This window comes from Oncorhynchus tshawytscha, linkage group LG13 (assembly GCF_018296145.1).
Source record: "Oncorhynchus tshawytscha isolate Ot180627B linkage group LG13, Otsh_v2.0, whole genome shotgun sequence".
Lineage (NCBI taxonomy): Eukaryota > Metazoa > Chordata > Actinopteri > Salmoniformes > Salmonidae > Oncorhynchus > Oncorhynchus tshawytscha.
The window spans coordinates 31,531,886-31,553,614 of record NC_056441.1 but is presented as its reverse complement, the minus strand read 5'-3'; the positions used below and the strand labels follow the sequence as shown (position 1 = coordinate 31,553,614).

The window sequence follows — 21,729 nt, the reverse complement described above, 5'->3', positions numbered from 1 at the left end:
CTAAACAACAATGCAGTTTCAAAAAAATATGAATAAGAATAAGAAAGTAACAAGTAATGAAGGAGCAGCATTAAAATAACAATAGCGAGACTATATACAGGGGGGTACACCGGTTAGTTGAGGTAATATGTACAGTACCGTTCAAAGGTTTGGACATTTTTGTCCATTAAAATAACATCAAATTGATCGTAAATAGAGTGTAGACATTGTTGATAAATGACTATTGTAGATGGAAATGGTCCATTTTTTAATGGAATAACTACATAGGCGTATGGAGGCCCATTATCAGCAACCATTACTCCTGTGTTCCAATGGCACATTGTGTTAGCTAAATCAAGTTTATCATTTTAAAAGGCTAACAGTTGAAAACTGTTGTGCTATTAAAAAGGCAATTTAACTGGCCTTCTTTAGACTAGTTGAGTATCTGGAGCGTCAGCATTTGTGGGTTCGATTACAGGTACAAAATGGCCAGAAACAAAGAACTATATTCTGAAACTCGTCAGTCTATCCTTGTCCTGAGAAATGAAGGCCATTCCATGTGAGAAACTGCCAAGAAACTGAAGATCTTGTACAACGCTGTGTACTACTCCCTTCACAGAACAGCGTAAACTAGCTCTAACCAGAATAGAAAGAGGAGTGGAGGCCCTGGTGCACAACTGAGCAAGAGGACAAGTACATTGGAGTGTCTAGTTTGAGAAAAAGACGCCTCACAGGTCCTCAACTGGCAGCATCAATAAATAGTACCCGCAAAACACCAGTCTCAACGTGAACAGTGAAGAGGCAACTCCGGGATGCTGGCCTTCTAGGCAGAGTTGCAAAGAAAAAGCCATATCTCAAACTGGCCAATAAAAATAAATATTAAGATGGGCAAAAGTACACAGATACTGGATAGAAGAACTCTGCCTAGGTCAGCATCAAGGAGTCGTCTCTTCACTGTTGACGTTGAGACTATATATACACTGCTCAAAAAAATAAAGGGAACACTTAAACAACACAAGTCAATCACACTTCTGTGAAATCAAACTGTCCACTTAGGAAGCAACACTGATTGACAATACATTTCACATGCTGTTGTGCAAATGGAATAGACAACAGGTGGAAATTATAGGCAATTAGTAAGACACCCCCAATAAAGGAGTGGTTCTGCAGGTGGTGACCACAGACCACTTCTCAGTTCCTATGCTTCCTGGCTGATGTTTTGGTCACTTTTGAATGCTTTCACTCTAGTGGTAGCATGAGTGGCTCAGGTAGTGCAGCTCATCCAGGATGGGACATCAATGCGAGCTGTGACAAGAAGGTTTGCTGTGTCTGTCAGCGTAGTGTCCAGAGCATGGAGGCGCTACCAGGAGACAGGCCAGTACATCAGGAGACGTGGAGGAGGCCGTAGGAGGGCAACAACCCAGCAGCAGGACCGCTACCTCCACCTTTGTGCAAGGAGGAGCACTGCCAGAGCCCTGCAAAATGACCTCCCAGCAGGCCACAAATGTGCATGTGTCTGCTCAAATGGTCAGATAGACTCCATGAGGGTGGTATGAGGGCCCGACGTCCACAGGTGGGCGTTGTGCTTACAGCCCAACACTGTGCAGGACGTTTGGCATTTGCCAGAGAACACCAAGATTGGCAAATTCGCCACTGGCGCCCTGTGCTCTTCACAGATGAAAGCAGGTTCACACTGAGCACATGTGACAGACGTGACAGCCTGGAGACGCCGTGGAGAACGTTCTGCTGCCTGCAACATCCTCCAGCATGACCAGTTTGGCGATGGGTCAGTCATGGTGTGGGGTGGCATTTCTTTGGGGGGCCGCACAGCCCTCCATGTGCTCGCTAGAGGTAGCCTGACTGCCATTAGGTACCAAGATGAGATCCTCAGACCCCTTGTGAGACCATATGCTGGTGCGGTTGGCCCTGGGTTCCTCCTAATGCAAGACAATGCTAGACCTCATGTGGCTGGAGTGTGTCAGCTGTTCCTGCAAGAGGAAGGCATTGATGCTATGGACTGGCCCGCCCGTTCCCCAGACCTGAATCCAATTGAGCACATCTGGGACATCATGTCTCGCTCTATCCACCAACGCCACGTTGCACCACAGACTGTCCAGGAGTTGGCGGATGCTTTAGTCCAGGTCTGAGAGGAGATCCCTCAGGAGACCATCCGCCACCTCATCAGGAGCATGCCCAGGCGTTGTAGGGAGGTCATACAGGCACGTGGAGATCACACACACTACTGAGCCTCATTTTGACTTGTTTTAAGGACATTACATCAAAGTTGGATCAGCCTGTAGTGTGGTTTTCCACTTTAATTTTGAGTGTGACTCCAAATCCAGACCTCCATGGGTTGTTACATTTGATTTCCATTGATCATTTTTGTGTGATTTTGTTGTCAGCACATTCAACTCTGTAAAGAAAAAAGTATTTAATAAGAATATTTCATTCATTCAGATCTAGGATGTGTTATTTTAGTGTTCCCTTTATTTTTTTGAGCAGTGTATATATAAAAACGCAGCAAATAAAGAAATGTCCTCTCACTGTCAACTGTGTTTATTTTCAGCAAACTTAACATGTGCAAATATTTGTATGAACATAAGATTCAACAACTGAGACATAAACTGAACAAGTTCCACAGACATGTGACTAACAGAAATTTAATAATATGTCCTTGAACAAAGGGGGGTCAAAATCAAAAGTAACAGTCAGTATCTGGTGTGGCCACCAGCTGCATTAAGTACTGCAGTGCATCTCCTCCTCATGGACTGCACTAGATTTGCCAGTTCTTGCTGTGAGATGTTACTCCAGTCTTCCACCAAGGCACCTGTAAGTTCATGGACATTTCTGGATGGAATGGTCCTAGCCCTCACCCTCAGATCCAACAGGTCCCAGGCATGCTCAATGGGACTGAGATACGGGCTCTTCACCTGCCATGGCAGAACACTGACATTCCTGTCTTGCAGGAAATCACGCACAGAACGAGCAGTATGGCTGGTGGCATTGTCATGCTGGAGGGTCATGTCAGCATGAGCCTGCAGGAAGGGTACCACATGAGGGAGGAGGACGTGTTCCCTGTAACGCACAGCGTTGAGATTGCCTGCAGTGACAATAAGCTCAGTCCGATGATGCTGTGACACACCACTCCAGACCATGATGGACCCTCCACCTCCAAATCGATCCCTCTCCAGAGTACAGGCCTCTGTCACGCTCATTCCTTTGACGATAAACACGAATCCGACCATCACCATCACATCAACCGCGACTCATCAGTGCAGAACTTTTTGCCAGTCCGGTCTGGTCCAGCAACGGTGGGTTTGTGCCCATAGGCGACGTTGTTGCCGGTTATGTCTGGTGAGGACCTGCCTTACAACAGGTCTACAAGCCCTCAGTCCAGCCTCTCTCAGCTTATTGCAGACAGTCTGAGCACTGATGGAGGGATTGTGTGTTCCTGTGTAACTCGGGCAGTTGTTGCCATCCTGTACCTGTCCCGCAGGTGTGATGTTTGGATGTACCGATCCTGTGCAGGTGTTGTTACTGCGAGGACAATCAGCTGTCCTTCCTGTCTCCCTGTAGCGCTGTCTTAGGCGTCTCAAATTACGGACATTGCAATTTATTTTCCTGGCCACATCTGCAGTCCTCATGCCTCCTTGCAGCTTGCCTCAGGCACATTCACACAGATGAGCAGGGACCCTGGGCATCTTTCTTTTGGTGTTTTTCAGAGTCAGTAGAAAGGCCTCTTTTAGTGTCCTAAGTTGCCTACTGTCTGTAAGCTGTTAGTGTCTTAACGACCGTTCCACAGGTGCATGTTCATTAATTGTTTATGGGTCATTGAACAAGCATGGGAAACAGAGTTCAAACCCTTTAAATGAAGATCTGTGAAGTTATTTGGATTTTTAGAAATTATCTTTGAAAGACAGGGTCCTGAAAAAGGGACATTTGTTTTTTTGCTGAGTTTATATGCAGCTGAAGTCGGAAGTTTACACTTTTAAAATTTGTTTTTCAACCACTCCACACATTTCTTGGTAACAAACTATAGGTTTTGGCAAGTCGGTTAGGACATCTACTTTGTGCATGACACATCATTTTTCCAAAAACTGTTTACAGACAGATTATTTCACTTATTATTCACTGCATCACAATTCCAGTGGGTCAGAAGTTTACATACAACTAAATTGACTGTGCCTTTAAACAGCTTGGAAAATTCCAGAAAATTATGTAATGGCTTTAGAAGCTTCTGATAGGCTGATTGACATCATTTCGTCAATTGGAGGTGGATGTATTTCAAGGCCTACCTTCAAACTCTTTGCTTGACATCTTGGGGAAATCAGCAAAGACCTATAAAAAAAATGTTTAGACCTCCACAAGTTTGGTTCATCATTGGGAGCAATTTCCAAATGCCTGAAGTTACCACGTTCATCTTCACAAACAATAGTCAGCAAGAATAAACACCTTGGGACCACGCAGCCGTCACACCACTCAGGAAGGGGGTGTTTTGTCTCCTAGAGATGAACGTACTCTGGTGCGAAAAGTGCAAATCAATCCCAGTTCAACAGCAAAGGACCCTGTGAAGATGCTGGAGGAAAAGGCAATGCTACCAAATACTAATTGAGTGTGTGTAAACTTCTGACCCACTGGGAATGTGATGAAAGAAATAAAAAGCTTGTCACACCCTGACCATAGTTTGCTTTGTATGTTTCTATGTTTTGGTTGGTCAGGGTGTGATCTGAGTGGGCATTCTATGTTGGATGTCTTGTTTGTCTATTTCTATGACTTGCCTGATATGGTTCTCAATCAGAGGCAGGTGTTAGTCATTGTCTCTGATTGGGAACCATATTTAGGTAGCCTGGGTTTCACTGTGTGTTTGTGGGTGATTGTTCCTGTCTCTGTGTTTTGCACCAGATAGGACTGTTTTAGGTTTTTGCACTTTTGTTAGTTTATTCGTGTACAGTTTCTTTATTAAAGTACAATGAATAACAACCACGCTGCATTTTGGTCCGCCTCTACTTCACCTAAAGAAAACCATGACAAAGCTGAAATATATAATTCTCTCTACTGTTATTCTGACATTTCACATTCTAAAAAGTGGTGATCCTAACTGACCTAAGACAGGGAATTTTTACTAGGATTAAATGTCAGGAATTGTGAAAATCTGAGTTTAAATGTGTTTTGATAAGGTGTATGTAATCCTCCGACTTCAACTGTATGTATATGTACAGTATATGTATGTGAAAGACACCAAGAGACGGTGTATATTTGGCATTGTGTTTTCGAATTATTGTCCTGTTGAAAGGTGAATTCATCTCCCAATGTCTGGTGGAAAGCAGACTGAACCAGGTTTTCCTCTTGGATGTTACCTGTGCTTAGCTACATTCCATTTATGTTATATTCCGAAAAACTTCCAAGTCCTTGACGTAATGTGTTGTATTGGATTTGTCACAAACATAACACCTTGTATTTTGGACAAAAACTGAATTGCTTTGCTACATTTTCTACGGGCATCCTTCGTTTCACTCTTGTCAGTTTAGTTAGTATTGTGGAATAACTGCAATGTTATTGGTCCACCCTAAGTTTTCTCCTATCACAGCCATTAAACTTTGTGACTGTTTTAGTCAGGATTGGCCTCATGGTGAAATTCCTGAGCGGTTTCCTTTCACTTTAGCAACTGAGTTAGGAAGGACGGCAGTATCTCGGTAGTGACTGGGTGCATTGATACACCATATAAAGTGTAATTCATAACTTAACCATGCTCAAAGGGCTATTCAATGTCTGTCTTTTTTCTTTAACCCATCTATGAAAAAGTGCCCTTCTCTGCGAGGCATTGGAAAACCTCCCTGGTGTTTGTGGTTGTACAGAGATGAGGAAGTGTCAGATTCTCCCTCCACGAGGTGGGTGTAGAGTCAGGCGCAGGAGAGCAAGAATATCCAAGAAGGGCGTTTTATTACTGTCCACCAACACAACAGGCACATGACCACAAACGTAGCCACAAGAACACAGGAACGCAGTCTAGTAAACAAAACGGAGGTAACACTCCTCTGCTAAACTAACGTGTGGGCAAAACAGTCCTGTGAAAATACACCTGCTTAAAAGTTTAAAAAATTTAAAAAACACATCCCAAACTAACGACAGTAATGCAAACAATCCCGCACAAAACCTAGCGTGTAGGGTGAGATTAAATAAACTATACACAGGTGAACACAAGACAGACAAAACCAAATGAAAAAGGAAAAGGGATCGGTAGCAGCTAGTAGGTCGGCGTCGACGACCGCCAAGCGCCGCCCGAACAGGGAGAGGAGGCACCTTCGGTGGAAGTCGTGACAGGAAGTCATTCCAAAATCATGTTAAATACTATTTTTGAACAAAGAGTGTGTCCATGCAACTTATGTGACTTCTTATGTAAGCTTGCCATAACAAAGGGGTTGAATACTTATTTACTTTTTCAATTAATTTGTAAAAATAAATCTAAAAACATAATACCACTTTGACAGTATGGAGTATTGTGTGTAGGCCATTTGTCACAAAATCTCAATTTAATCCATTTCAAATTCAGCCTGTAACACCATTTTTATGTCAAGGGGTGTGAATACATTCTGAGGGCACTGAATACAAAACATAAAAAAATCACGTTTTTTGAATTAATTGTGTCTTTAATAAGGTTTGCATAGATTAAGGTGCCAGGTTGGACAATTTTGACTACATTTGATGTGTAGATGTGCTGTCTATAATCACCCTTTAGTCAAACCTTTTCATAAAATAATACTGGGTTGTATCTTCATTACATTTGTCAAACTGTAAGTTGAAGAAACAAGTACTGTATTGCAGTTCAAAATAAATTACTTCATAGTTAATCAAGAGAGGAAATAACAAACAAAAAATAAATAATGGAATGAAGCTTATTATAAATAAAATAAATAAATGATAACCGTTTTAGTCAGTGGACAGCACAGCTTGAAACCACAAATGACATGACTAATAAATATATAAACATACTTTGTTCAGCTCAGCTGTAACTTTGATTAACAATCAGATGCATAATATAAAAAGTAGTACATTGCACAAAAAACATATGTCCTTTTAAGCTTATTAATTTTCACTTGATCTTTTTCAGTCAAGTGATTTTTGAGTCTTCAGATATCAGATTTGCACAGATGCTGCTATGTAGTCAAGTGATTTTCCATGATTTTCCATTTGCATCTTAAAGTGCCAAGTGATTTTCCATGAATTAAATTAGCAGATATAGATGATTGGCTGTTCTTGTGATGACAATTGGCCACAGATGTTAGCGTTGTCACCTCAGAAGAGACCGTTTCTTCTGGTGTACTGTACATTGTAAGATCTGCGTCTGTGCCAGCGTCTCCTTATAGCTGCACATCCGCCACATAAAATGCACTGCAAAACAAGATGGAGAAGTATGATTCACATGTAAAATTAAATCATTGCAGAAATGTAGCATATTTTTTGAATAAATATGTGAACAGTATACACAGTACACAAGTGAACACAAGACTATACGTACACATAGCAGGATCCACAGAGGTACCAAAATGATAGCGATGCCACAAGGGATGATAATGGCCAGAGCCCAGCCAGGAAAACCTCCACTTGTGGTATTGAAAGGAGTGGTCAGCAACAGAGTAGGAGGGGGTGTGGTTGCTTCTACAGTTGTCGTTGTGGGTGCTGCTGTTGTGGTGGTCGTAGCAGCTACAGTTGTGGTTTTTGTAGCAGCTTTTGTTGTGGTTGTCGAAGGAGCTGGAGTTGTGGTTGTTGAAGGAGCTTCCATTGTAGTGGTTGTAGGAGCTATAGCTGTTGTAATTAGAGCAGCATTATCAGCTGCAGTTGTAGGAGCTGCAGTTGCAGTTGTAGGAGCTGCAGTTGCAGTTGTAGGAGCTGCAGTTGCAGTTGTAGGAGCTGCAGTTGCAGCTGTAGGAGCTGCAGTGGCAGCTTTAGGAGCCGCAGTTGTTGGAGCTGCAGTTGTTAGAGCTGCAGTTGTAGGAGCTGCAATTGGGGTTTTCGTAAAAGCTGCAGTTGTTGTCGTAGTAGATGCTGCAGTTGTAGGGGTGGTAGGACCAATGGTTGTTGTAGTAAGAGCTGAATTGATTGTCATAGCAGCTTTTGTGGTGCTGGTTGAAGGAGCTACAGTTATTGGAGTAAGAGCTTTAGTTGTTGTAGGTATGGTAGATGTAGTGGTCGTAGGCGCTATAGTTGCCGTCGGAGCAACAGTTGTCATTGTAGGTGCGGCTGTTGTAGTGGTCATAAGAGCTAAAAATGTTATAGTAGGAGGTGCACTTATGGTTGTAGCTTTAGCTGCAGTTGCGGTTGTTGTAAGAGCTGCAGTTGTAGTTATTGTAGCAGGTGCTGCTGTTGTAATGGTCGGAGTAGGTGTTGTGGTTGCCGTAGCGGCTTCAGTTGTAGTTATTGTAGCAGGTGCTGCAGTGTTTGTCAAAGTAGATACAGATGTTCTTGTAGGTGATGCAGTGGTTTTTGAAGTAGGAGCTGCAGGGGTTTTTGAAGTAGGAGCTGCAGTGGTTGTTGAAGTAGGTTCTGCAGTTGTAGTGGTCGTAGGAGCTAAAGATGTTGTAGCTGGAGCTGTAGTGATTGTCGAAGTAGTTGCTAAAGTTGTTATAGGTGCTGCTGTTGTAATGGTCGTAGGAGGTGTTGTGGTTATCGTAGGAGCTTCAGTTGTCGTTGTAGGTGCTGCTGCTGTTGTGGTCGAAAGATCTAAAGTTGTTGTAGTAGGAGCTGCAGTTGTAGTTGTAGTAGGTGCTGCAGTTGTAGTTGTAGTAGGTGCTGCAGTTGTAGTGGTCATAGGAGCTACAGTTGTCATTGTAGGTGCTACAGTTGTAATTGTCATAGTAAGTGCTGCAGATGTAGTTGTCGTAGTAGGTGCTGCAGATGTAGTTGTCGTAGTAGGTGCTGCAGATGTAGGTGTCGTAATTGGTGCTGCAATTGTTGTTATCGTTGGAGCTTTAGTTATCGTTGTAGTATGTGAAGCAGTCGTTGTGGTTGTAAGAGCTACAGTTGTTGTAGTAGGAGCTGAAGTTATTTTCGCAGTAGCTGCTGACGTTGTAGTGGTTGGGGATATATTTGTTGTCGTAGAAGCTACAGTTGTTGTTGTAGGGGCTTCTGTTGTGGTTGTCGTAGGAGCTGCATTTGTAGTTGTTGTCGTAGGTGCTGCTGTTGTAGTGGTTGTATGAGCTGCAGTGGTTGTTGTAGTAGGAGATGCAGTGGTTGTTGAAGTAGGTGCTGCAGTTGTAGTGGCCATAGGAGCTACAGATGTTGTAGATGGAGCTACAGTTGTGGTTGTCGTAGGAGCTACAATTGTGGTTGTCGTAGTAGGCATTGAAGTCGTGGTTGTCGTAGCAGCTTCGGTTGTGGTTGTCGTAGTAGGTGCTGCAGTTGTGGTGATCGTAGGAGCTGCAGTTGTTATGGTTGTTGGAGCTGCAGTTGTTGTCATAGTAGGTGGTGTAGTTTTGGTCGTAGGAGCTACAGTTGTCGTTGTAGGTGCTGCAGTTGTGGGGGTCGTTGGAGCTACAGTTGTAGTTTGAGCTGCAGTTGTTGTCATAGTAGGTGTTGTGGTTGTCGTAGTAGGTGTTGTTGTTGTGGTCGTAGGAGCTACAGTTGTGGTTGTCATAGTAGGTGTTGTGGTTGTTGTAGTCGGTGTTGTAGTTGTCGTAGTAGGCGCTGAAGTCGTGGTTGTCATAGCAGTTTCGGTTGTAGTTGTCGTAATAGGTGCTGCAGTTGTAGTTGTCGAAGTAGGTGCTGCAGTTGTAGTGGTCATAGGAGCTACAGATGTGGTCATAGGAGTATCAGTTGTAGTTATTTTAGCAGATGCTGCAGCGGTTGTCAAAGTAGGTGGTGTAGTTGTGGTCGTAGGAGCTACAGTTGTCGTTGTAGGTGCTGCAGTTGTGGGGGTCGTTGGAGCTACAGTTGTTGTAGTTGGAGCTGCAGTTGTGGTTGTCGTAGAAGCTACAGTTGTGGTTATCGCAGTAGGTGTTGTGGTTGTCGTAGTAGGTGTTGTGGTTGTCGTAGTAGGTGTTGTGGTTGTCGAAGTAGGTGTTGTGGTTGTCGAAGTAGGTGTTGTGGTTGTCGTAGTAGGTGTTGTAGTTGTTGTAGTAGGTGCTGAAGTCGTGGGTGTTGTAGCAGTTTCGGTTGTAGTTGTCGTAGTAGGTGCTGCAGTTGTGGTCGTAGGAGCTACAGTTGTTGTAGGTGCTGCAGTTGTGGGGGTCGTAGGAGCTACAGTTGTTGTAGTTGGAGATGCAGTTGTGGTTGTCGTAGGAGGTGTTGCAGTTGTAGTTGTTGAAGTAGGTGCTGCAGTTGTGGTCGTAGGAGCTACAGTTGTCGTTGTAGGTGCTGCAGTTGTGGGGGTCGTAGCAGCTACAGTTGTTGTAGTTGGAGATGCAGTTGTGATTGTCGTAGGAGGTACAGTTGTGGTTGTCGTAGGAGGTACAGTTGTGGTTGTCGTAGGAGGTACAGTTGTGGTTGTCGTAGGAGGTACAGTTGTGGTTGTCGTAGTAGGTGTTGTGGTTGTCGTAGGTGCTGAAGTCGTGGTTGTCGTAGCAGCGTCGGTTGTAGTTGTCGTAGTAGGTGCTGCAGTTGTGGTTATCGTAGGAGCTTCAGTTGTAGTTGTTGAAGTAGGTGCTGCAGTTGTAGTGGTCACAGGAGCTACAGATGTGGTTGTAGGAGTATCAGTTGTAGTTATTTTAGCAGATGCTGCAGCGGTTGTCAAAGTAGGTGGTGTAGTTGTGGTCGTAGGAGCTACAGTTGTCGTTGTAGGTGCTGCAGTTGTGGGGGTCGTTGGAGCTACAGTTGTTGTTGTAGGTGCTGCAGTTGTGGTGGTCATAGGAGCTACAGTTGTTGTAGTTGGAGCTGCAGTTGTTGTTGTCGTAGGAGCTACAGTTGTGGTTGTCATAGTAGGTGTTGTGGTTGTCAAAGTAGGTGTTGTGGTTGTCGTAGTAGGTGTTGTGGTTGTCGTAGTAGGTGTTGTAGTTGTCGTAGTAGGTGCTGAAGTCGTGGTTGTTGTAGCAGTTTCTGTTGTAGTTGTCGTAGTAGGTGCTGCAGTTGTGGTCGTAGGAGCTACAGTTGTTGTTGTAGGTGCTGCAGTTGTGGGGGTCGTGGGAGCTACAGTTGTTGTAGTTGGAGCTGCAGTTGTGGTTGTCGTAGGAGGTACAGTTGTGGTTGTCGTAGGAACTACAGTTGTGGTTGTCGTAGTAGGTGTTGTGGTTGCCGTAGTAGGTGTTGTGGTTGCCGTAGTATGTGTTGTGGTTACCGTAGTAGGTGTTGTGGTTGCCGTAGTAGGTGTTGTGGTTGCCGTAGTAGGTGTTGTGGTTGTCGTAGTAGGTGTTGTGGTTGTCGTAGTAGGTAATGTAGGTGTTGTAGTTGTCGTAGTAGGCGCTGAAGTCTTGGTTGTCGTAGCAGCTTCGGTTGTGGTTGTCGTTGTAGGTGCTGCAGTTGTGGGGGTCATAGGAGCTACAGTTGTTGTAGTTGGAGCTGCAGTTGTGGTTGTCATAGGAGCTACAGTTGTGGTTGTCATAGTAGGTGTTGTGGTTGTCGTAGTAGGTGTTGTAGTTGTTGTAGTAGGTGCTGAAGTCGTGGGTGTTGTAGCAGTTTCGGTTGTAGTTGTCGTAGTAGGTGCTGCAGTTGTGGTCGTAGGAGCTACAGTTGTTGTAGGTGCTGCAGTTGTGGGGGTCGTAGGAGCTACAGTTGTTGTAGTTGGAGATGCAGTTGTGGTTGTCGTAGGAGGTGTTGCAGTTGTAGTTGTTGAAGTAGGTGCTGCAGTTGTGGTCGTAGGAGCTACAGTTGTCGTTGTAGGTGCTGCAGTTGTGGGGGTCGTAGGAGCTACAGTTGTTGTAGTTGGAGATGCAGTTGTGGTTGTCGTAGGAGGTACAGTTGTGGTTGTCGTAGGAGGTACAGTTGTGGTTGTCGTAGGAGGTACAGTTGTGGTTGTTGTAGGAGGTACAGTTGTGGTTGTCGTAGGAGGTACAGTTGTGGTTGTCGTAGTAGGTGTTGTGGTTGTCGTAGTAGGTGTTGTAGCTGTCGTAGTAGGTGTTGTAGCTGTCGTAGGTGCTGAAGTCGTGGTTGTCGTAGCAGCTTCGGTTGTAGTTGTCGTAGTAGGTGCTGCAGTTGTGGTTATCGTAGGAGCTTCAGTTGTAGTTGTTGAAGTAGGTGCTGCAGTTGTAGTGGTCACAGGAGCTACAGATGTGGTTGTAGGAGTATCAGTTGTAGTTATTTCAGCAGATGCTGCAGCGGTTGTTGAAGTAGGTGGTGTAGTTGTGGTCGTAGGAGCTACAGTTGTCGTAGTAGGTGCTGCAGTTGTGGTCGTAGGAGCTACAGTTGTTGTAGTTGGAGCTGCAGTTGTGGTTGTCGTAGGAGGTACAGTTGTGGTTGTCGTAGTAGGTGTTGTGGTTGTCGTAGTAGGTGTTGTGGTTGTCGTAGTAGGTGTTGTGGTTGCCGTAGTAGGTGTTGTGGTTGTCGTAGTAGGTTTTGTGGTTGTCATAGTAGGTGTTGTGGTTGTCGTAGTAGGTGCTGCAGTTGTGGTGGTCGTAGGAGCTACAGTTGTTGTAGTTGGAGCTGCAGTTGTGGTTGTCGTAGTAGGTGTTGTGGTTGTCGTAGTAGGTAATGTAGGTGTTGTAGTTGTCGTAGTAGGCGCTGAAGTCGTGGTTGTCGTAGCAGCTTCGGTTGTGGTTGTCGTAGTAGGTGCTGCAGTTGTGGTGGTCGTAGGAGCTACAGTTGTTGTAGTTGGAGCTGCAGTTGTGGTTTTCGTAGGAGCTACAGTTGTGGTTGTCACAGTAGGTGTTGTGGTTGTCATAGTAGGTGTTGTAGTTGTTGTAGTAGGTGCTGAAGTCGTGGTTGTTGTAGCAGTTTCGGTTGTAGTTGTCGTAGTAGGTGCTGCAGTTGTGGTCGTAGGAGCTACAGTTGTCGTTGTAGGTGCTGCAGTTGTGGGCGTCATAGGAGCTACAGTTGTTGTAGTTGGAGATGCAGTTGTGGTTGTCGTAGGAGGTACAGTTGTGGTTGTTGTAGGAGGTACAGTTGTGGTTGTCGTAGGAGGTACAGTTGTGGTTGTCGTAGGAGGTACAGTTGTGGTTGTCGTAGGAGGTACAGTTGTGGTTGTCGTAGTAGGTGTTGTGGTTGTCGTAGTAGGTGTTGTGGTTGTCGTAGTAGGTGTTGTAGCTGTCGTAGTAGGTGTTGTAGCTGTCGTAGGTGCTGAAGTCGTGGTTGTCGTAGCAGCTTCGGTTGTAGTTGTCGTAGTAGGTGCTGCAGTTGTGGTTATCGTAGGAGCTTCAGTTGTAGTTGTTGAAGTAGGTGCTGCAGTTGTAGTGGTCACAGGAGCTACAGATGTGGTTGTAGGAGTATCAGTTGTAGTTATTTTAGCAGATGCTGCAGCGGTTGTTGAAGTAGGTGGTGTAGTTGTGGTCGTAGGAGCTACAGTTGTCGTTGTAGGTGCTGCAGTTGTGGGGGTCATAGGAGCTACAGTTGTTGTAGTTGGAGCTGCAGTTGTGGTTGTCGTAGGAGCTACAGTTGTGGTTGTCATAGTAGGTGCTGTGGTTGTTATAGTAGGTGTTGTGGTTGTCGTAGTAGGTGCTGCAGTTGTGGTGGTTGTAGGAGCTACAGTTGTTGTAGTTGGAGCTGCAGTTGTGGTTGTCGTAGGAGCTACAGTTGTGGTAGTTGGAGCTGCAGTTGTTGTTGTCGTAGTAGGTGTTGTGGTTGTCGTAGTAGGTAATGTAGGTGCTGTAGTAGGCGCTGAAGTCGAGGTTGTCGTAGCAGCTTCGGTTGTGGTTGTCGTAGTAGGTGCTGCAGTTGTGGTGGTCGTAGGAGCTACAGTTGTGGTTGTCATAGTAGGTGTTGTGGTTGTCGTAGTAGGTGTTGTAGTTGTTGTAGTAGGTGCTGAAGTCGTGGTTGTTGAAGTAGGTGCTGCAGTTGTAGTTGTAGGTGCTGCAGTTGTGGGGGTCATTGGAGCTACAGTTGTTGTAGTTGGAGTTGTGGTTGTCGAAGGAGGTACAGTTGTGGTTGTCGTAGTAGGTGCTGTGGTTGTCGTAGTAGGTGTTGTAGTTGTCGTAGTTGGAGCTGCAGTTGTGGTGGTCGTAGGAGCTACAGTTGTTGTAGCAGCTTCAGTTGTAGTTGTCGTAGTAGGTGCTGCAGTTGTGGTTATCGTAGGAGCTTCAGTTGTAGTTGTTGAAGTAGGTGCTGCAGTTGTGGTTATCGTAGGAGCTTCAGTTGTAGTTGTTGAAGTAGGTGCTGCCGTTGTAGTGGTCATAGGCGCTAAAGATGTTGTCGTAGAAGCGTCAGTTGTAGTTATTTTAGCAGATGCTGCAGCGGTTGTCGAAGTAGGTGGTGTAGTGGTCGTAGGAGCTACAGTTGTCGTTGTAGGTTCTGCAGTTGTGGGGGTCGGAGCTGCAGTGGCTGTCGTAGAAGGTGCTGTAGTTGTGGTTGCTGGTGTAGTGGTCGTAGGACTTACAGTTGTAGGAAGAGCTGCATTGGTTGTCGTTGAAGCTCCAGTTGTTGTAGTAGGAGCTACAGTTGTTGTAGTAGGAGCTACAGTTGTTGTCGTAGGAGCTGCAGTTGTCGTAGGAGCTGCAGTTGTCGTAGGAGCTGCAGTTGTCGTAGGAGCTGCAGTTGTGGTCAGAACTCCATGGATATTCCAGCATAAAAACACTGTGGTTTATGAGATGAATGGTTAATATGTTTATTGCGCACAATATCAACATTTCCAAGATTTCCCTTCATCAGCATGGTGCAGTTTTTGACATCTTTTTTATGTAATATATACAATTATATTTTATAGCTACATATTATTCCCTTGATTGTTAATAATATTACGTATAATACCTTGAGATTACCACACCTGAGTTCTATTTTTGTTGTTGTTGAAAAGAGGGTACATTTTTCATTACAGTAGTGTGGTAATATAATTCAAGTAATACATGTTACAGCAGTGTGATAATGTTTACCGCTTACAATTGAGTCATTTTCCTTTTTATATTTTGGAAACGTATTTAATCGAGGGGAGACATTTGACAGTAAAGTAGCCTTGGCAAAATGTAAAATTGCCCCCATGAAATGTCAAAATAAACATATTTAGAAAAATCATAAGCATTGTAACATCATATGCATACAGCATGTACATCATTGCTCATTATTCTAATTACATTATCCAAATGTATATGGTCTATTTTGTCACCATCTTGCCTTTTTGGTTGTTAATATTTTAATTCAGGATTAATACACGAGTTGGCATGAAGTTAGCAAATAGTAAAAAATGAGTTAGAAACATGAACACAGAATGAAATTCAGTGTACTACATACCCATGGTAAATAAAGTAGCTGTCAGTTTCTGTGTCTTCATTTTGGACTCAGTTGATGCAGTTGTTTTCTGAATAGAAAGGAAAATATACATTTTATTGACAGGTCATAAGCCACTATTAATGTTCAGGGGTGGACACTTTTCAACTTAATCTGTAACTTGTTTAAGCAAATTTATGCAACTCATTTAGGTGTGCCAGATCAAGAGGTGTGAATAATTATTCATTCAAGACATCGCTGCGAACAAAATTAGCTTGTGAAGAATAATGTAAAAAACAAGGAAACAAAATGTGAAAACTTTGCAAGGCTGTGAATAATTTCACAACGGTCACTATAACCACTATAACATGGATTTATACACTTTAGTGAAATTACACAGTAAAATCCAGATTAGCGTTGCATTTTTCCCCATCAGAAATCAGCCTATTACCGCATCCCACCAATCATGTTACTTCATAAAAGAGGAAAGTGCATTTCAAATTTGCAAATGGTCTGCGAGCGACCAGGAATTCATACATATTCTGTGAAAGTAATCGGTGTAGTTCATCAAAAGATGCATGTTTTTTCAAATATAAAACATGAAATAGTAAAATCCAAATTAGCATTACAATTTTTCAAGAGAAATCCACATTTTGCTGCTTAATAAACATAAGTATTTAAACTTGGCTTTCAAAAGTTGACCAATCCATTTTCTACATTCTTAAAAAGATGAGAAAAAATAAGAAACCTGCACACTGCTCTTGCTAATATCACTGCTCTATTAAATTCTAATTTAGGCCTCAAGCATAAAATGCATTGAACGGATGTGGCTGGAGCAATGTCAACATAAGGGTGCAAATTAAAAACACTCACAAAATCCTGGAGTATAAGGAAAACAAACATATGTTACAAATATTTATATTTTTTATTTAACTAGGCAAGTCCGTTAAGAACAAATCCTTACTTACAATGACAGCCTAGGAACATTGGGTTAACTGCCTTGTTCAGGGGCAGAACAACAGATTTTTACCTTGTCAGCTCTGTGATTCGATCTAGCAACCTTTCGGTTAATGGCCCAATACTCTAACCACAAGGCTACCTGCCACCCCTATAATATAACAATGTGCATTTCATAAGTATTCTAATAATTGTAATAAAGTGTGTACATAAAACGTATTAAAAAAGACCGTAAAACAACAATGAGGACATCGACCTATCAAGAAAGTTTTCATAAAGCATTGGGTACTGTACAAGAAAACCGTCAGAGTGATCTGAAGTGGCGGCATTAACTCATGTTCACATTTACATAACATGCATGGGCATTTCATCATTAAGACCAGGCTGTAACACAATAAAATGTGGAATAAGTCAAGAGGTATGAATACTTTCTGAAGGCACTGTAAATCATATAAATTTAAAGTTATCGAATGGTCTGCCAGCAATTAACTACATATTCCTATACATATTCTGTGACAGTTTAGTAGTTCATCAAAAGTGTATGGATGTTTACATATAACGTGTACATAATAACCATAATCTTCATTGTTTCAATGTTGTTGCCTTTACATTATCAATTTTGGATTTGGATCTTTTCTTGTAAGACCATTTTACCTTGTTATATTTGTATATGATATTTCAATTGTTTTGGTGCTGTGTGCAATTTATTTAAAAAAAATATTTATCAAGTATTTTCCATTTATATATTCCATTATAGAGTAAAGGTTATTACTTACCTACAGCAAATACTTCAATGCCAGTCACCTATTTCTGTAATTTCTCCAAATATCAATTGAGGAAGGTCTTGGTTAATGACAACTAACAATCACAATATCTAGCTTATATCTACTCTAAAATCTCATTATCTTTCTAGTTCTGCTAACCATTTCAAGCTTACAATTGAACTGTTCCCGTGTATACTGTCAGGCCAATGTATTTCTAGTTTGTATTTATATTACTATAGGGCTGGTTTGATGCCACAAATTGTCTCTTTCAGGTGACGTAATATTTTGGGAGGCACCAAAGATAATAAGATAAAGGTGACGAAAAAGGGAGGGACAGAGGAATGCAAGTGGGAAGTACTTAGCTTCAAAATGTTTTTGTTTTTTCCCCAGGTACTGACTGACGTAGTATGGAAAACTGGTTAGGTGTCCTGACAAAAAATTTGGGATGGACTAAAAATAATTGAAAAAGGGGAGGGGGGAAAATAATGTGTTTGAGAGTATAATAACAGTTATGTACTGACCTTTTATTGTAAACTGTTTAGGTCACAAATACATTTTTTAAAAGATTTTCTGTAGCCAGAATCTTGCTTAATTGTACTTAATTGACTTAACTTAACTTTGGAGCCATTCATTTAATTTAATCAGTGGCCTGAAGTAAGCAGTCAGCCTTTTCTATTTAACAGTTCTACACTCTCACATGTGCTACTTCCCATATCTTTTTAAAAACATAGTTGTTTCTTTTTAACAGTAGATTCAGTTTATGAATCTCTAACAAATGTGATGTCAAGATTTGTTTTAATCAGCTGGTAAATATGATTGAGGGTCACAATGACCCCACATGGTGAGCCCAACAATGGAGGAATTCCTGATGGAGCATTTGATGATGGAGCATTTTCCAGATGCTAAAATCATTTTTAAATGATTGCTTACAATGAAGAATGACACCTAAACATTTGTGTGTACCTGCTGAAAAGAAAGAAAGAAATGTATAATAATATAACAAATTAATTTCTGATAAAATATTGTGTGCGAAATACCTTACATTTTTGGACTTTACAGTTGATATATTTGGAGAAATTAATAAAAATCTGTATCTTGTGACTTGATAAAAAAATACATATTTAAAAACTTGTATCTATGATAATGAAATATGCTCAAGTTATTTTTTTATATTTTCTATTGAACATTGACATGACACTACAATAGTGTTTCAGTATTTTGAAGAGTGCCTTGGTCCTCATCATTTTGATATCATGGATGGTCAGTCCTTGCATCCATTGCTACATCTATGAATTTGAGAGTGATTACGTTTATTAAAGTGGTGGGGTGTCAGCGTTGTTGTTTGAATCCCAGATTTCCCCACTAAGGACTCAGGGACTAAGGACTAAAATCTTTAGTAAAGCTATCAAAAAGTAAATGCATAATAGTATTGACCTATTTCTGGGTGCACATTTTACGTCTGCAAGGTTCATGGCAACATTAATGTGGATCTTTCCCTCTCCAGCTGACTGTCAGTATCACTTTATTTAGGGTTAAACCTTGATGCACAGTTTTCCTGTCTTCCTCAGGGAGTTCCTCTCAACCAAGGGGAATTTTCTGGGAGCACCAGGTAAGCCTCAGAGCAGTACCCAGGTAGCAGATTAGGGGTTACGTGACTTGCTCAAGGCCACAAGAGCAGAAGGGTTGGATCCAGACCTGTCTGTAAATAATATATTTCAAATAGTCGAACTGACTATGGTCGGTGATTTAGCTTGCCTGGCACAATGGAACCATTGTAGTAGTCCCAAAGAGAAAACCCCATCTTTCTGGCACTCACTCCAGACAGGCTCAATAGTATTTGAACCCAGGTCAGAGCAATTGATGGCATTGTAACATGTTGAGTAACTTTGCCTGATATCTGAAAACTATTAGATCAAATCAATCAATCACATTTGCTGTAAAAAAAGGGCTTTATAAATTAGTGTTGGTCAGGAATTGCTTTACTGATACCGACCTAAACCCCATCAAGCCAGAAGCTTATGCCTTGGCTTTAGCTCAGCAAAGACTAATACAGCCTTGTGGTGCACAGGACTAACCCAGTCAATAACACCAGCAACAATACTGTTCACTCAGACCAGACTATTTCAACTAAAACAATTTAACTTCATAATACCTTAACAACTTTCTGTAATGACAAAATCACTTATTTTGAAGGTTCCTTACAAATGATGTTAAAATATGACGCTTGTTATGCATGATACTTTTAACATTCACAAAGTGTTACCCAAACGACTTATTTGGCATTTTGGGTGAGGAGCTTCATTCTAACCAGCAACATGTGAGTATCACTTGTGAACATGGAGATTTGGAGTGTGATGCCTGACTCAACATGCCCTAGGACGTCATCGAAATTAAGAATTTGTTCTTAACTGACTTGCCTAGATAAATAATTTTAAAAAATGTCTAAATGTTACTATCTCATGCCGCCTTGACTAATAAGGACTGTTATAATACAGGATATACTGGATTTTTCCTAAAACTTAACCAGCAATGCGCATTTATTACCTTTTATTTTTACTTTTGTACTATCAAAATTGGTCTGATGCGTTCCTTTATACCTCTGAAGTGAATTATTTCCATAGAACTCCATCCTGCTTATATAACGGCTACTTGCCATATTAAACTAAACTAACTACTGGTAGAACTGTATTAATCTTAAAGAAAATGTACTGTCATCTTGCAGAGAGCACGATCCCCAGTCAAAAAGTGCCTCACGTGTCAGTGTTTTGACCTGTGATTTTTGGGGCACACATCCCAACTGTCACGTCTACACCCATTCCCCCTCTCCGGCGCTCGACGTCGCCAGTATTCATTATTGTGCACACCTGCCACCTTCCTGATTACCTCAGCTATATCTGTCACTCCCTTTCCTTCTTTCCCCAGGTGTTTTTGATTCTGTTACTGTGTTTTGTGGCTTTAAGCTACTTGTGTTTATTTTTATTTTTTATTTATTATTAAATTAACTCCCTATACTTGCTTCCCGATTCATAGCGTCCACATTACACCAACTCACGATTTGTATTGAACCAATCATAAAAATGTATATTTATCAGATGTGAATTGTACAATTTACACTTAACACAATTTGGATATTGATTTACTGTGATTTAATGTTTTCTAATGATTTATTGTTGTGTTAGGTGTTGCCCTCCACCAATAACTACACCGTTCTGTGACTTGCCACACCCTAAACAATCATTGATGATTAAACACTGGTTTGGCTTGTCATTAGATTACATATGATAAAAAGGAATGTTCTTTCAAGTGTTGTATCACTCCCTGACGTCTTCCTGTCGTCTCCCATGACGTTGAAAGGTGTTTGAGTTTCTTGTAGAATCTGTTCTATTGAACATACCTCTACATCCATAACAAGGAACATCCTCCTTGTTTTATGTTTGAATGCTATGACATGGATGATGGTGTTAGTGCTTAGTTTATGAAAACAGATCTAATCCAGTGTTGCCAATTTAGCAACTTTGTTGCTATATTTAGTGAGTATTCAGACCCCTCTAGCAACACATTTTCAAAAAAGCAACTAGCAAAAAAATCTAGTGATTTGCATTAAAAAAAACAATTAACCTGAATTAGGGCCAGACTAGTTACCATAATTTTCTCACATTGCCATTGACAGTTTTTTCTATTGTCTCTTTTTGGTCCATGTAGATTGTTAATGTAGATTGTATACAACAAAAATGTGAAAAATGTTATGGTTAAAAATGTTCATGTTTTACTGTGACTTGTTTTAGGCTCATAAGTGGACCATAAGGTTAAAAAACAAACCAAATTAAGAACTAAAAAAAATCAAGTAAAAAACATAGTAACTCTGCCAGAGGGTCACTTTTGCCAGTCCCAAGGCCGGATAAAGGAGGAGGGTTGGAAATAACAAGAATCGACAGAAGAAAGTTATTTTGTAGTTCTAAACATATTTCAGGTGTTTTTTACTCACTTTTTGTCTCTCCCATGATGTTATTCCTCTCTCCTACAGCATCCATCACAATTACATGGCCAATTATGCAAATTAGGCGATGACGTCATTTAGCGACTTTTAGGACAGCCAATAGCTACTTTCCTTACTGAGGAGTTGCCTAAATACAATGTAATTACTAGTTGTTACACAGTATTTAGCTGGTTAAAATTAAGTGTATCTTGAGGAGTACTTACTTGCAATGAATATGTACTTATACAGTACATTACCCATCCTGAGAATCTGGCCCTCAATTTTAAAGCTTCTGGAAGTGCCATCCAAGTAGGAAAATGAATCAAATCTAATTGTGGTCACATACACATGGTTAGCAGATGTTAATGTGAGTGTTCTAATTCCAACAATGCAGTAATATCTAACAAATAATCTAACAATTCCCAACAACTACCTAATACACACAAATCTAACAAGTAATCTAACAATTCCCCAACAACACACAAATCTAAAGGAGTGAATGAGAAAATGTACATATAAATATATGGATAAGCGATGGCCGAGCGGCATAGGCAAGGTGCAGTAGATGGTATAAAATTCAGTATATACGTGTGATATGAGTAATGCAAGATATGTAAACATTATTAAAGTGGCATTGTTTAAAGTGACTAGTTATCCATTTATTAAAGTGTCCAGTGATTGGGTCTCAATATGGGCAGCAGCCTCTCTGAATTAGTGATTGCTACTTAGTAGTCTGATGGGCTTGAGATAGTATTAATCTTTTACCATCCGCGAACA

The 21,729-nt window shown here is 41.7% G+C and overlaps 2 protein-coding genes across 2 annotated transcripts; both read right to left on the bottom strand.

Moving 5' to 3' along the window:
- Positions 1 to 8,945: 8,945 nt before the first annotated feature.
- LOC121838941 (mucin-5AC-like) lies at positions 8,946 to 13,618 on the bottom strand. The gene is made up of 2 exons (XM_042294909.1): positions 11,952 to 13,618; positions 8,946 to 9,291 (listed from the first exon to the last, which is right to left on the bottom strand). The coding sequence occupies exons 1-2, from the start codon at positions 13,505 to 13,507 to the stop codon at positions 8,946 to 8,948; spliced, it is 1,902 nt and encodes a 633-aa protein (XP_042150843.1). The 5' UTR covers positions 13,508 to 13,618.
- A 481-nt stretch (positions 13,619 to 14,099) lies between these two features.
- On the bottom strand, positions 14,100 to 17,161 carry LOC121839054 (GATA zinc finger domain-containing protein 15-like). Its single transcript, XM_042295518.1, has 3 exons — positions 16,989 to 17,161; positions 15,280 to 15,346; positions 14,100 to 14,628 (listed from the first exon to the last, which is right to left on the bottom strand). The coding sequence occupies exon 3, from the start codon at positions 14,619 to 14,621 to the stop codon at positions 14,274 to 14,276; it is 348 nt and encodes a 115-aa protein (XP_042151452.1). The 5' UTR covers positions 14,622 to 14,628; positions 15,280 to 15,346; positions 16,989 to 17,161; the 3' UTR covers positions 14,100 to 14,273.
- Positions 17,162 to 21,729: the final 4,568 nt, after the last annotated feature.